Source organism: Styela clava, chromosome 4, assembly GCF_964204865.1.
Source record: "Styela clava chromosome 4, kaStyClav1.hap1.2, whole genome shotgun sequence".
Lineage (NCBI taxonomy): Eukaryota > Metazoa > Chordata > Ascidiacea > Stolidobranchia > Styelidae > Styela > Styela clava.
Genome location: NC_135253.1, coordinates 7,420,494 through 7,436,908, shown reverse-complemented (window position 1 = coordinate 7,436,908; position 16,415 = coordinate 7,420,494). Strand labels below are relative to the sequence as shown.

The 16,415-nt window shown below is 34.5% G+C and overlaps 1 protein-coding gene and 2 long non-coding RNA genes across 4 annotated transcripts; 1 reads left to right on the top strand and 2 right to left on the bottom strand.

The window, feature by feature from the left end:
- Positions 1-323: 323 nt before the first annotated feature.
- On the bottom strand, positions 324-5,762 carry LOC120326142 (uncharacterized). Of its 2 annotated transcripts, XR_013475085.1 has the most exons (6): positions 5,748-5,762; positions 5,122-5,305; positions 4,982-5,038; positions 4,738-4,804; positions 3,133-4,657; positions 324-2,828 (listed from the first exon to the last, which is right to left on the bottom strand). It is a non-coding gene; the product is annotated as an uncharacterized LOC120326142 (long non-coding RNA). The 2 variants fall into 2 exon arrangements; XR_005567403.2 differs by having other exon boundaries at positions 3,133-4,804.
- A 1,572-nt stretch (positions 5,763-7,334) lies between these two features.
- LOC120326456 (organic cation transporter protein-like) lies at positions 7,335-14,341 on the top strand. The gene is made up of 15 exons (XM_039392752.2): positions 7,335-7,546; positions 7,809-7,916; positions 8,093-8,237; positions 8,698-8,801; positions 9,207-9,361; positions 9,679-9,803; positions 10,655-10,759; positions 10,965-11,051; positions 11,191-11,294; positions 12,007-12,089; positions 12,248-12,397; positions 12,746-12,854; positions 13,545-13,620; positions 13,751-13,917; positions 14,266-14,341. Exons 1-15 carry the CDS (start codon positions 7,401-7,403, stop codon positions 14,339-14,341), a joined length of 1,740 nt encoding a protein of 579 aa, XP_039248686.2. The 5' UTR covers positions 7,335-7,400.
- Positions 14,342-14,772: 431 nt separating this feature from the next.
- LOC144422166 (uncharacterized) lies at positions 14,773-16,168 on the bottom strand. Its single transcript, XR_013475171.1, has 3 exons — positions 16,013-16,168; positions 15,119-15,240; positions 14,773-15,015 (listed from the first exon to the last, which is right to left on the bottom strand). It is a non-coding gene; the product is annotated as an uncharacterized LOC144422166 (long non-coding RNA).
- Between the last annotated feature and the right edge of the window lie 247 nt (positions 16,169-16,415).

The following is a 16,415-nucleotide window of genomic DNA, read 5'->3' as shown; positions in this document are numbered from 1 at the left end:
ACCGCACTCTATAATGTGGTCCGACGCAATATTAAGTTTCATTAACCATGAAAGTTGACAGAGAGTGTGGACCATTTAACAAAAATTGGATACCGAAGTATTTTTTTGTAATAATCCAGCCCGCGGAGGACTTCATTTTCCCACATCTGGCCCGCCAACGAGAGAAGTTGCCCACCCCTGGCCAACACCATTGCAGTACCCACCCCGGCCTAGCTAGCTGTCAGCGGGGCACTAAGCTGTATAATTTAATTTCCCTAGATTTGAGTAACATAAAATCCTATGACTATCTGATTTAGAGAAATGCCACATAGGAGCAAAAGAGGTTATTATATAGTGATTGGTGATATATTTGCAATTAAAAACATTATAAGCAATCAACTTAACTTGACTGCCCAGTCACAGAAGCTGTTCTTTGTAAAATATGGACAACACATGGAAATATTTCAACATTGTTCATGTGTGGCCAATACTCAGTGAAACAAATCAAACTAAATTTTGCAATGAAGTGTGGTGTTCAAATACCCAAATGAGTAAACTTAAATTAGTAATATTTGTCAGTGAAAAAAACTATCATGAATAAAACTTTCAATTTCGAATTTAGTTAGAATGCAAATTTTGAAATTCCCTGTATATTTTTATGGGGGTTGAACTGAAAACCCTCTATGAAAAGGCAGTAGATGACCATCTTAGTTGGAAGAATTGTGGGCGCGGCGCCAGGCAGTACAAGTTATTTAATTGAAAAGTATGATTTTTTGCTGGGCTACAATATATTATATAGATTTGCAAGTATACAATTATTGATGAAGACACATATATAATATTGTAGTAATATGAGCGCTTACATGTGCAGGTTAATAATAGTGCGTGCTTAATAACTTCATAATAGGCTATATACAAAAAGGGTCGCCCAGAGTCATTTTTACACCACTCTACATTCAAATGAATGTCAACGAGTAGTGTGAAACAACAACCGAGCAATACTGCATTTGTGGAACCCTTGAAAGTATAACAGTTATATAATATGATTATATGGTTGCTGAGTATATAATAGTATATAAGCATGCACTATACATAAACAAAAAATCTGTTATTCAGTTAACCAGAAATGTTCATACTTTCCAAAAACTTTGATTTTAAGTTTTATGCCAGTGATTTATGATGTCCAACTAATTCTAAATTAATAAAATGAATAAAACTTGGGATATATATTTTCAAATACTGTTCTCGTGGACAGATTGACTTGAGAAGTAAATTTTTTCGAATTTTCGAAGGAATTTAATGATTTAAAACCTTTCAGATATATTAAACTACCTAAGGCTGCTAACCAAAAATATTTTCCAGGGCAATTGGGTGGATGTCAATCATCAAAAAAATTTACCACATACAACCATTATACACGCAATTTTATCATTTGCATATAAAGTTTTCAAATGCATTATCATAATTCATAATACAAGAGCAGAACAAAAAAAGTCAATGACCCATGACAAATTATTCAATATTTGAGACATTTATAAAAAACTGCAAGCCAAAAGGTATGGTTGCCTGTATCTCAATTTCAGAAGTGTTTTAGTAGACATGAAAACAGAAACAAACTGGAAAAATTAGAGGCAAAATTCAGTCAAGATTCGGTAAAATCACAAAAAAGAGTCAGGCCATAAAAATAAAAACTAACAAAATGATCTAAGTTTTTTAATAGCCATACAAATTACTGCTGGAATATTATTGAAAAATTGTTTGATAAAGGACGGTTTATGAAAATTCCAAATCCATACTAATATTATTTCTATGGACATAATTGAATAACGGAGCCATGCAAGTGTATATACAATCAATGATTACATAAAATAAAGTTATATTTACAATAACACATCAATATGGAGAATGAAAGCACTATTTATATATAAGAAATGGCTGGAAGACATTTGATTTTGTTTGCAGAATTATTAAAATTAAGCGAATACTTATTTACAAAAATTATAATGGATATATTTACACATTCTACTCTTAAATAAAGCATGGTTATACTATATCAGGGGTCGCAACCTTTAATTTTGGCTCGCGAGGGACAAAAGGTTGCAGACCCCTGTACTATATGGTAGGGATGAGCCTTCAAAATCAACTTGTATTCAGTTCATATATTTTTCAATTGTAGGAATGTATGGCAAAACTTTGAATAGTTTAATTAAATGTTTACACACACCTTCCGCCTACACTCCAGGTATACGAGTTGGGGCCATAATATGTACATTAAATCTATTATATGTTGAAATTTAAGCATTCCCCAAAAACGAGTAGAATCGAAAAATGTTAGGATGTAGAACCTTGCTAATAGGAAGCACAAAAATTGGACACGGGGAAGAATTTAATGTAATGGAAGACATATATTACACGAGAAAGGATGTTTAAATGATACCAGGATACCGTAAGTATCAAAAGTTAATAATAAATTTATCTAATTTATAGGATGCTATGATGACCAAACAAATGGATAATAGCTAAAGTAAAATTGATTATGAATATCCATTTTAATATAGCCTATAACGGCCAGTTTTCGCTTCGCTGTCCAAGTTGAATAGAATTATGAATATTCATTTTAATACGTAACAGCCAGTTCTCACTTCGCAGTCTAGTTTTTGAAATGAATCATGTCGTGGATAGAATTTTTCGTTAATGATGTTGATGACCAAAATGAACTGAACTATAGACTACAACTGTCATGGTCGGACTGCATATTTCCATTTTTTGATATGTTTTCATAGACAAAACTAAGTTTTCTTTGGAACTCTGTGTATATTTATAAATCCTCACAGACAAATCAGCAGAACCTGTTGAAAATAAGAGTACAGGAGTAGACTATGACCATCATAACACTTTTTCGAAAATAACGGTACCGGTACGGTAACCGGGAGGCGGACAACTCACCGGAGACAACTCCATAATCAGCATAACACTAAAATGATTGATAAAAACAAATAAATGAAAACTGACTATGAAATCAGGAGAGCAAACAAAACCTTAGATACCGGTAGGTACGGTTTAAAACCGTACCGGTACCGGTACCGTACATAATATAAGATGGAAGTTAATCGCTTACTATTTCGTAATAAAGCATTATTTCATAACACTTACGTGGCAAAGAGGGCCATATCCAGGCCAAGATGGCGACAAGCAATGCGAGGAAGAACAGCGGGATCGCTGTCCTGGACCGCTCCTGCTTTCAGATCTATCAAAGCGACTGTGGATGTTTCTCCGACCTTTGACCCTACAGTAATTCTCTCTATACTTCACTATGGATCTTTCCCTGAGCACCGACTTCCTTGTTAATTCGTAGCCAATCAGCAAAATGTGACGTAACGAGGCTCCCTTTTCGCATCCGCTCAGACACTTTTCTCACTCGGACAGAGATCGGGGAAAGGTCCATAGCGAAATATTTTCAAACATATTTTGAGAGTGTTTTGGCGAGTTGGCGCTTACAAACTGTCTTAAATGTCTGAAACCATCATTTTTTATCAAAGCAATCAACCACGTGCCTCTTACAAGTGCTGATGGCTGATTTCAACCGCGACTAATTTTTTGTTACCAATTACCATGATGTAAGCCGTAACCACAAAATATCCCGTCAGAATGCAAACAACCGAAGCCCAAAACAGCAAACGGAATCCCTTTAACACGAGACTTTCAGATTCTATTCCATATGCACTGGTTGAAAAATTCATTTTGAAGTCTTTGTAATATTACCGCAATTATGTTTTCTCTCCGCTAAGCAAATATTAAATATATATTATCCCCTGTCAAATTATTCCTATTGTATATTGAATGTTCATTTGATTTGAAAATCAATTCATGCATTATAATCACGAGCGGCGTATTGAAGATAATGATACATTTTACTAAAATATAATAAGACCTTTGTTGCGAGATAAAATCATGATAACAAAAGAAAATAATATATAGTCTATGATTTAATATTGATTGATTGAAAGCAATTATGGAATCGCTCCGGTACAATGCTGTAGGCCTAAAATTTTCGAATTAATTATGAATTAAAGATAATACTTTAGACAAATCATCATATAGCTTCCCAAGTCAAATTTTTTCTCATTTGGGCCGTCTTTGTTGTTCTGGCGCATGCAGAATTAAATTTTGGAGGTCATATTAGAATTCAACGTGTTTCAAATTACCCACGTTCAACGATATTTAAACAAGCACGAAGTGATGTAACTATATTTCCTTCTCCAAAATAAAAAAAACTTGTAATTCAAAGTTTAAAATAGTTCTTTGCTCATGCCCATCATCTCCAAATAAGCAAGATAGCCTACTAGACCCGTAGGGGTTTCGGAGAATATGAACAGTTTTATCTCGAATTTAACTTGTCATTATAATAATCAAATAACAATTATAATAATCAAAATGATTTTCGGAATGTACCAAAACGTTCGGAGCTGACTTTGATGACCTTGTGGTCGTATTCCTCCCTCCAGCCTATACGGAATTGTTCTCTGGTTGACGCTAAAATAAATCTCTCTCTCCCATAAACCATTTGAGCCAGATTTTCACTCAATGGCATTAGTTGAATCAGCTCAGTACATAATATGTCATCCTGATAACTTTTGCCCATCATCATGTCCATGACGCTTCTGACCTCATTTTTTACCTGTTTTATGAATATTATTCGATCTTTTAAAACTACTTTAAAAAATACAACAAAAATATGGTAGCACTTATCCAACTCACGTATTCCATTCTCACAACCTCGTCCGTCAATTACGTTCGCCATCGTGGCCTCGCCATCTTTTTTGCTCTGAAATCAAAATGAAACGCAGGTATTGTAATACATCCTTCATTGGATTATCAAGTCATTTTGATCATATTTAAATCATATTTAACCGAAGTATATTTGATTTTTCAAATAAGTGTGCAATCCTTACAGTATATTAACACAGTATATTAACGTAAAAGTCATTATTTATATATATACCTTTATGTTTTTCTTCGATGCTTTCTTCTCATTTCTTGACTTTCTCTAAAACACTACCTGTAAGTATTAGTCAAATTTTACTATAAGCTTTTCTCACATGAATCCAGAGCAACAAATCATAACTGAGAACAGTCGTAAACCTTTTTTCATTGAGACTTCGGACGAATCCTAGCATAATCTTGCAAACTGGGTAGACTGCGATTAATTCTATGCACGTCATGGCGCTTTATGTCGAAAGGAGTCCAAAACCCCGCAGGTGATGAGCGTGCATTTTGTTTTCGTGTTGATGGAGCGGTTTGTGGTCTAATCTTCCTGTATATATATCTAAAAATATGATAAATTTGCTTATATCATTCATATTTCAATCGTTCATGTAAGAAGCTAATATAGACTATATGGAATGATACGTCTTGTGGGGTATTGTTGGTAAAGCTTATTAGGGAGCAAGGTCGATATAATCAGATAGGTTTTATACAAAATAAATTAAATTAAAAAAATTCACGAGATTTTTCATTTTAACGGTTACATGTTCTAATGAAAATTCAGCGTTTACAAATGAAGACAGTGATGGTAAGCGTCCAGAGTCGACTGGCTTTTTCAAGTGTTTGCGCCATCTTGTGAATAACTACTTTTTGATCAAAACACACCCGTTAGCAGTTTAAATCTCATCCCTATGACGTATGTAACTTTTGAATGCCCAGGCATCACTTTTGCAGGCTAGTATTAAAGTATAAATATATTTCAATTACAAACCAAATAAACGAACCTGAAGGTTGGTGTTATTTCCAATGGGCGACAGTTCTAACGCGTGTTAACCTGAATTAAAAGAATGCACATATTTCACTTAAACTCATGATGTTGTAATACATAATGTATGGATAAAATTTGACAATATCCCCGGCTTTCCAAATATTTTTCCGTCGACGAATTGTGGATAAACTTAATCCATTTGATTGATACATCTACCTATATTACATAAAAATGTATATCGCTAAGCTTACAGTAATAAAAACATTGGGCAAAACGGCCAAAGATTTAACGCAGCGACAAGAGTGGAAAAACATGTATTTTTACCTATGTGAGCACCTTTTTATACTATTGTTCGTTGTCGCAGTATCTTTCACGCGCGTAATTACTAGTTAACCTTGACTCTATTTGTTTGTGGCTAGTTTCAATAAAATGTAACTACCACCGTATTCAAAACAAACTCCACGGTAGAGGGTTGTACGATTTATGCTTGTGATGCGTTTGCCTTATTTAGTTGAAAGAAAATGGTCAAAACAAAGATCGTGATGTGTTAGAGGAATACTTCCACTACTGTGGGTATAAATTTTCCTTGGTACGAATATCCATGGGTGAATTCAGGAAGGTCCAATTAGAATTTAATTTTCGAATGTCGTTTTTAGTGTTTATAAGAATATCGAATATCGCGCACACATCTTAGCGCAGCCGTCCACGTTTTGATTGAAATATATTACGATCGTTTTATTTTATGTTTTATCGTAATCGAAGACACACATGTGCGACGCGACAATAAATTACAGCCGACAAGAAAGAATTTAAATCAGCGCCGACTTGAAGTATACGATAATAATTGTGAAATATTTTATTTTATTTAATAACAATTATATAATAATTGTAAAATATTACCTAAGTATTCGGTTGTGGCCATCTCGGGTGAAAGTATTCGTGGGTGTACATGTCCACTAATAAGTACCACTAATACTTATATATATCAGCCCCATTCGAATGACACAAAATTCTGTAACCCAATTTAATACTAATAGAGATGAGCCATATGACTAAGCTAAAAAAAAACGAATTTTATAATCATTACCAAATTACAATGTTTTCTCATCATCCATCCATTTATCACGCGACAATATATGAATTTAATTATAATTGACACGCGATGTACATCGGTGTGCACACATCGTTTAGCGCAAATCGCCGCAGATTAAAGAATGCAGCATGTGTATTCTGCTGGACTTCAGCATCGTCGTGTGGTAGCGTATTTCGGCGCATTGAACTGCAGAAGGCAGGATAGAATTCCAAAATACATATGTGTCGCCTCGGATCGCATGTTCGACTAATGCGAACTATTGTGTACCTTTAATTTAGTCAAAAGTTTTATTAACGAGAATTCAGATTTTTTGATTGTCAAACAAAACAGGTGAGAGAAAGGAATGAAATTTCCATTTGAGATTTTCAAGCATCCCGCTATAAGACATAGGCTTCGAGTATATATCGTTAGGTGACTATGTTATGCACATGGAATTGAACGGAATGAAACAGAAAACCGAAGCACGTAAAAGTTATCCTAACAATATATCAATTTTTCTAATCAAAGCCACATGCGAGGTATAAAGATTTTGGTAACAAAGTATTCACTAAAAGTGATATCTGTTATTGCTGAATCATGATTGATTTTGACTATATTCTCACAAAGATCGGGAAAATCGGATTATATCAGATACTAGTGATCTCAATGATATATTACTATGGAATCCCGTGTGGATTGAATACCTTACTACCCGTGTTCACTAACTATATACCGTATTACAGGTGCGTTATCCTAATAAATTTGTAATAGCCAGAAGTTGATTCTAATATATTGTTACAATCATTCTAGTTGACTAACTATCTATCTCACGGTATAGTTCAATTAGAGGGGTATAGCCGTTTAAACTGCAAGCAAATTTAGTATAAATGCGATTAATATATATAGTCAAATAAGAATGACTTAAAAATCGAAGGTACAACTTTGGTTCGTAAGCAGAGATGCTGCACAAATTATTATTCCTATCGTTTTTGTATTATTAATCAGATGCAAAGTTCCACCATTTGATAATGAGCACTCCGGCTTGAACGAAACGCAAATATTAGCAATAACAACACCACTCGACGAGAATGGCGAATATGATACATGCAGAAGGTATGAAACATATTTTTAATAATAAACATATTTTTGAACCAACTTGTTTCGCTATTAGAGTTACGACGTGTACTTCGTTTTGGTTAATGGTACATAAATCTATTAGGGGAAAACATTTGATGAATGATGATGCACTTGTGAAAAAATGATATTGTTTTAGTAATTTGCCCTTTTAGGTACGACTACAATGCAACTGAATGCCACAAACACGGAAATATTAGTTATGATTGTTTGGAAAATATCAATGAAACAATTCCATGCACAGAAGGAGATGGATATTACTACGATAGGTCATTGTTCACAGAAACTGTTGTAACCGAGGTTGATTTTTTTCACAAAATATAATATATTTTATGGGTAGCCTACTCCTGAAGTATACGTATCAAGATGGCGGACACCAGAACGTAGTATGTGTACCAGGTTAGGCCATAATTTTGTTCCAATTTTCCTTATTTCAGTTCCATTACGAGTTCGGGACTAGCCAAGTGACTCCCGTAGTATTTGTACCTAAAAGTATGGCCTAACCCTAACCTGGTACACATACATACTACGTTCTGGTGTCCGCCATCTTGGTACGCATACCTCAGAAGCGCCATTTTATGTAAGCTTATGACTGTAGTAGTGCAAGTTGTCTCACTGTGTTAGTGCACTTTCACTTGTTTTAACTTCAATACACGTATTCGCAAGAAGGAACAAGCTTGAAATATGACTATTAGCGACTGCCATGGTATCATGACGAACATGTTTTCGAAAAATAACCAACTCATCTGATAATTTTCAGATGGATTTAGTGTGTGAAAAGATTATATACAGCTATGTGTCGACTTCTCTGTATATGGTTGGTCTTCTCTTGGGATCGTTCATTTTCGGAAATTTTGCAGACAGGTATATACCGCAGTAAACAATGTCAATTGACTGAACGTATTTAATCTCAGTTTTGTCTTGAAGCATTGCTTCCACCGTATTTTCAAATTCTAGCCGAACAAGCAGGATGCCAACTTTTGCATTTTTGTACTCAATGAACCTCCGATTTCATTTTTAACAATTGTTTTGTACATTCGTCTAAAAAAAGAAATTAGTGAAGTTGAGCCTGATACTTTCAGCTTAAAATACCTAATTTTCTACTTACATTAGCAATACAGTACTGCCTGTACCACATCATCAACACTAATATTAGGAACGAGCAATTGGCATCTTCCAAATTATTCGGAACAAGCTATTGGCAATTTCCTAATACAGTATGTTGTATAGTCCTTATAATTAATACGCTAATTCTGTTGATGACGACAGATATGGCAGAAAACCCTCGATTATCATCACCTGTATAGGAAGTGCCATTGGGCTGATTTTAGCGGCTTTGTCACATGTCTACTGGTTGTATACGTTTTCTCGAGTATTCAATGCTGTTTTTGGTTATGGATTGTATATGATAAATTTCGTTTTAGGTAAGTGAATTGAGAAGTTAATTAATTAACTGCACACTTTCCTTTGATTCTCAATTGAACTGAATTTACTGGCTGACCTATTTATGGAGTATGCATTTCATGAAGATCTGCTAAAGCAGAAATAGTTTATTGGTCATTGGTTGTAGTCTGGCGTAGCATATCGAATGTATTTATTTTAGATTCAAGTATGGTAATGAACATGTAAATGTGATAATATCCAATACATTTATCCACTAACATCAGTGGTAGACATTTATGTGCAAAACTCTGGTTTTAAAAGCACGGCCAATGGTAAAACTTTTTTGTTTTGTTTATAGTGGTGGAATTAGTGGGCCCAGAATGGAGAACGTTAGTAGGAATTGGATACCAATTTTTCTACGCCATTGGTGTATTGACTTTATCCGGTGTTGCTTATGGATGGCGAGATTGGCATCAAATGCAGGTAGGTTATAATACTACTAAGAAAATCTACAACGGTATTAAATCCTCGATACTCATACGTGTCACAGTCAATGTATTTGAATGGTGAAACTATTGTTATGAACCACGTAACATTTAAATATACTATATATATATATATACATTTCTTAAGTTATGCATTTGCAATTACATTCAAAAATTATTACTTATGCTGCGTAAACAATTCACATTATCACTTGGAACCAATTCAGGGGGACATTTGCTAAACTTCGTAAATAAAAAGCGAGGTTTACAAGCATGTAAGTGAGTCCCTCACGGACGCAATATCAAAATTCCATATGGAAGATTAATGAAGTATCTCGTAAACACACGCACGGTCAAATACACTGTCTCGAAATCTTCAACAGTACTGTTCGAATGAAAGTAGGCATAAATTGGTGGGCACTTTTATGATTATTTTTCTACCGTTGCAGTTTGCTGGATTATCTAGTCAATCATTACTGAATTAGGAAAATTTTATATGAAGTGTGTAAATATCACAGCAAGACTATTTCAAATTGAAAGAAAGTTTCCCAATTTTTCGAGAAAATGTGGGAAGAAAGCACTACACGAGACCTCAGATTTGGCGCCAAAATATTCTATCGAATATTTATAATATTTAGTTAATGTTATTTTTGCTTTTTACGAAAAAGTTGGTACTTTAATAACATGTCAAATGTTAACGATGTTTAGCAAATGGAGCCTCTGGTCAAGTACAGACTATTATTAAAGTACTATGTTTTGTCGTGCGATGTACCTTTTATTTTCTGCATTCATTTTATTGCTTTTAATCGTTATGTTGGTTCGTCTTTCGTAATATTTGTTAATATATAGTGGGGCCTCATCATTATTTCTGTGCCGTTTGTGTGTTTTCTTTTTCTTATCCCGGAATCACCAAGATGGTTATTTGGAGTCGAAAGAAACGAAGCTGCCAAAAAGGTACGAAGCAAATACGTTTACAAAGTATTGTTGCATTATTATTCATTGGACTCTAATAACCGCAACTAGATCGCGGATAAAGTTGTAACTTTCCGATTTTATATGTTGTTATGTTATTCATATAACAGTATTCATATAGTAGACTATGTCCAAGCGATTACTGTGTAATCACGCAAATATTTAATCACCCTTTACACACCTTTAGATAACAAGTCGAATAGAAAAGTTCAGCAAAATAGATATCACTGAAGAAATGTGGTTGGAAGCCGAAAGACTGGGGACTGAAATAAAGGTATAGCTTATCCAGTTAGTGTGCTAATTCTTTCCTTGTATAATTTTACTTTACTTGATGTGCTAGATTGATTTTAACTCATTCGATTACAGTGTTAAGCTGTTTGCACCAATATCATTTTTAATTTTTGTTCATACAGGGTCGTGATCGTAAACAAGAAGAAGAAAACAGAAAATATTCATCCTTAGATTTATTCAGAAAACCTGGAATTCGACTAACAACTCTAAAAGTCATGTTCACCTGGTAGTTAGTTACACTTGTGTTTTTTGCGAATTTCCCAACCATATCGAACTATATTAGCATACCCTACTATTTTACTCTCACCGAAACTATTAAACATTTTGACCCAATTTTGCATGCTTTATTGATCCCCTGATTGCCCTGTGTTGCTTCGAAACCCGTGTGAGGAGAATATTGGCGAGAAGATAGCTGAACTCCTTGGTCGTCGTAGGGTCGTTCACGTAACCAATGGTCCGTTACGACTTACTTCACCATCAAGTCCATGCATCTGGAACAGACAAGTGACTAACAAATCTATACTTGACATAGCATGGCCCGCCATATGATTAAGTCGTCTTATCGGCTTTCCTTTACATTGGATAAATTTGTAAATTCTTTCCTAATTGTATTTTTCACATGCTTTCAACATAATTCCATACAAAAAGATCATTGGGGTTAGATAGCTGTGATCGGTTACTGGAATTTTACTGATTCCGAATAACATATCTGAATACTTATGTCCTAACGTGGGCGCGTAATAGTCATTCACCCAAACTCAAAACCCAAATGTATAACTTGAGAAGCTATAGGTAGATACTTGGCTGGCTATGAAAAGTTATAATCAAAAATGGCAAAGAAGTTGTTGATGCGATTATCAGACAAACTCACTATTTAATTTCACTTTTATTGAATCTACTCGGCCAGTAGTCACGGGTGTATAATTGTTCTATTTCAGGTTCGTCAATAGTCTTGTCTATTATGGTCTTTCATTAAACATCAGCTCGCTAAGTGGTAACATTTTCATAAACAACGTTATCGGTAAGTATTTTAACGTTATTTTTTTAATTTAATGTTGGATTATGTAGTTATCTCTACCCATTCCTCGACAAGGGCCGGGAGTCACAAGCAGACGTATAATGCAGAATGCCTTTACAACCTGATAACCGTTACCCACTGTCGATATTTTATAAATTCAGGTGGATGTATGGAAATCATCAGCTACGTGATCTGCATTTTAGCCATGGATGTAATTGGAAGAAGACTGCTTCTTGCGATAATGCTTCTCTCATCAGGAATAACGTTGATCATTAGTACAATTGTCAACCTATATGCTGGCGATGATCAGAGTAAGGCTACTGCAATCGAGGGAATATTCGACTTATGTGCAAATTATGTGCGACGTAACAAGTCCTTCTTCAAGACAGCAATGCCAGAATTTTTATTCTGGGATTGTATCTCAAGATCTTTGATCGATTTTATGTTTTTTTCAGATGATTATGAGGATTAGGTCAAATACAATGCAAAAATCAGAAACACCCTTTCATTCACGATTTCAATGTTTTCAGGGCGGATAATTACTACCATTTATTTAGAAAAAACTTGTATTCATTAAATTTTAATATTGATTATTGTCCGTTCAAAATAAAAATAAAAGCATATCGCCAACTCTCGATTAAATTGTATTTTGAATTTAGGTCTCATAACACTGGGTGTCGTTTTCACATTCCTCGGAAGATTGGGTATTTCGGGTTCATATGCACTTGTTTACAACTTCACTCTTGAACTTTTTCCGACGGTGGTACGGTGAGCCATATACAATATACATAACTGCATAGTTCACAAGTTGTTGAGAAAACTAGATAAATCCACGATGCTTGGGCCCATTGTTACGTAATATATCGGTTGCTTCTGATTTCACATTAAATACAGCTGAAGCCTGCTGAAGCTGAAGCCAATGCTATTTTTTTTTAATAAATAACAAACTCTGTACTGCGACTGTAATAATATCTATAATGCAACCGATAACGTCATAATCCCAAAATTATTTGATTTTGTAATGTGGCCAAAGCCCAAGTTTGGTCGAAACCAGTAGCATATTTTCGCAGAAAAAAATCTGAACTTCTTGCTTACAAAATTTTTTCTTAGAGCGGGTCAGATTTTGAGGTACAATTTCTCACAAACAGATAGCGTTTGTTTTAGTCCAAATGTTGCCACCTGACCATGGCTCATATACGGAGCATCAGCCATTGGCCATGAATTCTCAGCAATAGTATGAAAGTAAATTTGCAGATTACCAATTCTTCGCATGGAAAATCATTTGTTCGCTTATCTCTTTGTAATTATCTTCACCCACTATGTTCGAAAGCATCGTAACCACATACCATATCTGCTTATTTCATGTAGAAATAACATGACTTAGGAATACGTTATAATAGTGAAAAGATGATCAATTTCTCAACTATTTTAAAACATAATAAAAAGTTTATCTTATAGGTCAAATGGAATTGGAATATCATCATGTGCCGCAAGAATTAGCGGAGTTATTGCTCCTTTGCTAATTGCAACTCAGGTATTATTCACTATGCTGCTTATACTAAAATTCACAAGCCCTGCTATGGTTCCGTATACTTTTTATCATTTGGTTTCTGATGTGTAATCCGCTATCACTTTGTTCACATATGGTTTAAATATTTTTTTAGATATGGTTCCCCTGGTTGCCAAATAGTATTTTTGGAATCTTTGGTATCATTGGTGGATTTATATCTTTAACACTGCCTGAAACGAATGGAATGAAGATGCTTGTAACATTGGAGGAAGCTGAATTCTTTTACAAACAAAAGCAATCCACGAAGGAAAAAAATGGAAGGTTGTTTGTTTTGAAAAATTAATTAATAACTCGAAGAAAACAAAGTATTTTCTCACGACACTGCAAAACCAAAGTTTCGATTGAGTGCACTGCATTTTTTTTCAAACATAAGTGGACATCCCATAAAGATTAGTAAATTACCAGATGCACATTGAAATGAATCAATTGAATTCTGTGTTTTCTGAAAGAATGGCTGGAATACTTTGATGGCCTATTAGTCGAAAACTACCTCCCATTATTTTTTAAAGAGATTTCGAGTATGTACAGTACTAAATTCCTTTCATGTGCTCTTCCAGTAATGTTTGATATTTATGTTTTCTTGTTGACAAGACAAATAATACTTTTCAGATTGCCTTCAGAAGATTTGGACAATTCTATAGCATTTCAAAACAAATCTTTTGAAGCGGAGCTGACCAAATTATGAAGCGCAAGTGTTCAGTAAAATTTTTAAAGCTGGTTTGGGACATCTTGAATCAATTTTCCATACCTCAAAAAATAAAGATATTCCCAATGATTTCATTATTATGTTGCCCTCTACAGTGTCGAACTAATAAATTCTAACAATGTTTATATACTTTATATAATTTACTTCGAAGATTTTTCCTGTTTATATTCATCTATAATTTCACATATATATCTATATATATATATATACATTTTGATCTTGACTTACAGTAGTAATAATAAGGACGAACATAATTTATCGAAGAGGAGTTACTTTGCATTGCCAGACTGTAGAATTTGTATTCCTGCCATAATTTTCGGTTATATACTTTTGCCTTGAATTCCAAAAATCTGGGAGACATCTCAATACGCGCATTGACTAATATTTTCCATTCAAAGTAAAGTAGTATGTTCTATAATTCATTCTTCATATTCATAGTTGTTTCTGAGTATCTTCTTGTAATCCGGCGAATAAATATAGCATGAAATGATAAATACACGAAAGTTTGAAATTAGTTCGTTCATAAACTTTTATGCAGTGTCCATACAACATTGTCCTTGATAATACCAATGTTGATAACAACATATCCAATGTTTTCAAGTTTTCTTGCTAATTTTAATGGACCGTCACTGAGCTTGTCGGGTAGGTCAAACCTGAAAAGTAAATAGGCCAACTGTGAGAATATTGTAGTTTTATGAAAGAATGACTGAGCTATAAACTAAATTACTTGTGCTCGCAGCAAATATCATATCTTACATAGGGTCGTAACCTAATTCAGCTGCGATTTCCCGAAATTCTGCTTTCGTTGTGCCTGGGGCTGAAATCGAAGTGAACCAGCGATGGTGTCTTCCCGGTGAATGCGGTCTATCGTCTGGATCCTGCATGAAACGAACATTATTGCATTATTTATATATCACGGCGCAACGATAAAATTGTATAAGTGCCGCGAATAGGATTTAATATTTACACCACAAAGTGAGAAAGAAAGTTTACGAGATCGTGTTATCGTATAGCGAACAACGGCCGAATTGCAAAAACAAAAATCATACCCGATGCTTGACTCTCTCAATAGTTATATATGGCATTTTCGCAGTGAGTGATGCAGGCACTCAATCGCTGCTATTCAACTGGTTTCACATAGGAACAGATGACGAAAGTAGTATTCGTCACTGAATTACTCACAAGGGAAATGCGACTAAATCAAACACTGGCAAGGTTTTAATCAAGTTTTCGGACCCACCTTGCATTTTTATGGCATTTTAACATTAAAAGTAAGTGTGAGAAATTAAAAGAACAGAAAAGTTTGTGTGAATGATGTTTAACTTGTGATAATGTGCAGATATGAAATATATTGAAAGTTGTTTCGTGGCGTCTCGAGCAGTATTATGCCCATGTTGGGAGGGGCTTCATATATTATATTCGGATTTTCTGGCTATAGAAAAGAAAGTTCTTGGGCATATATTTAACCGACCAAAATGCCAACAGTTGGCTAAGGCTGCTTTCTCACACGAAGCGCCATACCGCCGCATACGTTATAACATTTTCAACCTTTATTATTACTATTCAATTGATTAACAGATCTAATATATATACTACAAAGTAAACAATATCAAGTTTACTACACAATACAATTCCATAAAATTTTCTCACCCAGTCCGCAACATTTCGCTTGATCAAAACGTACGGCATTCTTCCCGGGTCTTGTCGGCGACTTAAATTATAATGCACAGGATAAACACAATAACAGATCGGGCTATAAGTACAACCATCCACGTACACGGAAATTACGCTCCTGACATTACTCACCAGAATAAAGTGATACAACCTCTTGATTTCCAGGACATCGCTGATCTCACCGCGCCGGGTTGATAGGCCTCTCAATTGCTAAGACCTCAACATTGCTGCGAAAACAAAAATAAATATTCTCATCTCATTGAAGCAGTTTTAAGTTTACAACACCGTCTCGTTGAGGACATAATATAGTAAAAATGGGGAATAAACAAACGAATTTTTTCACATTCGCGTAAATTAAGTTATATTAACAATACCGATA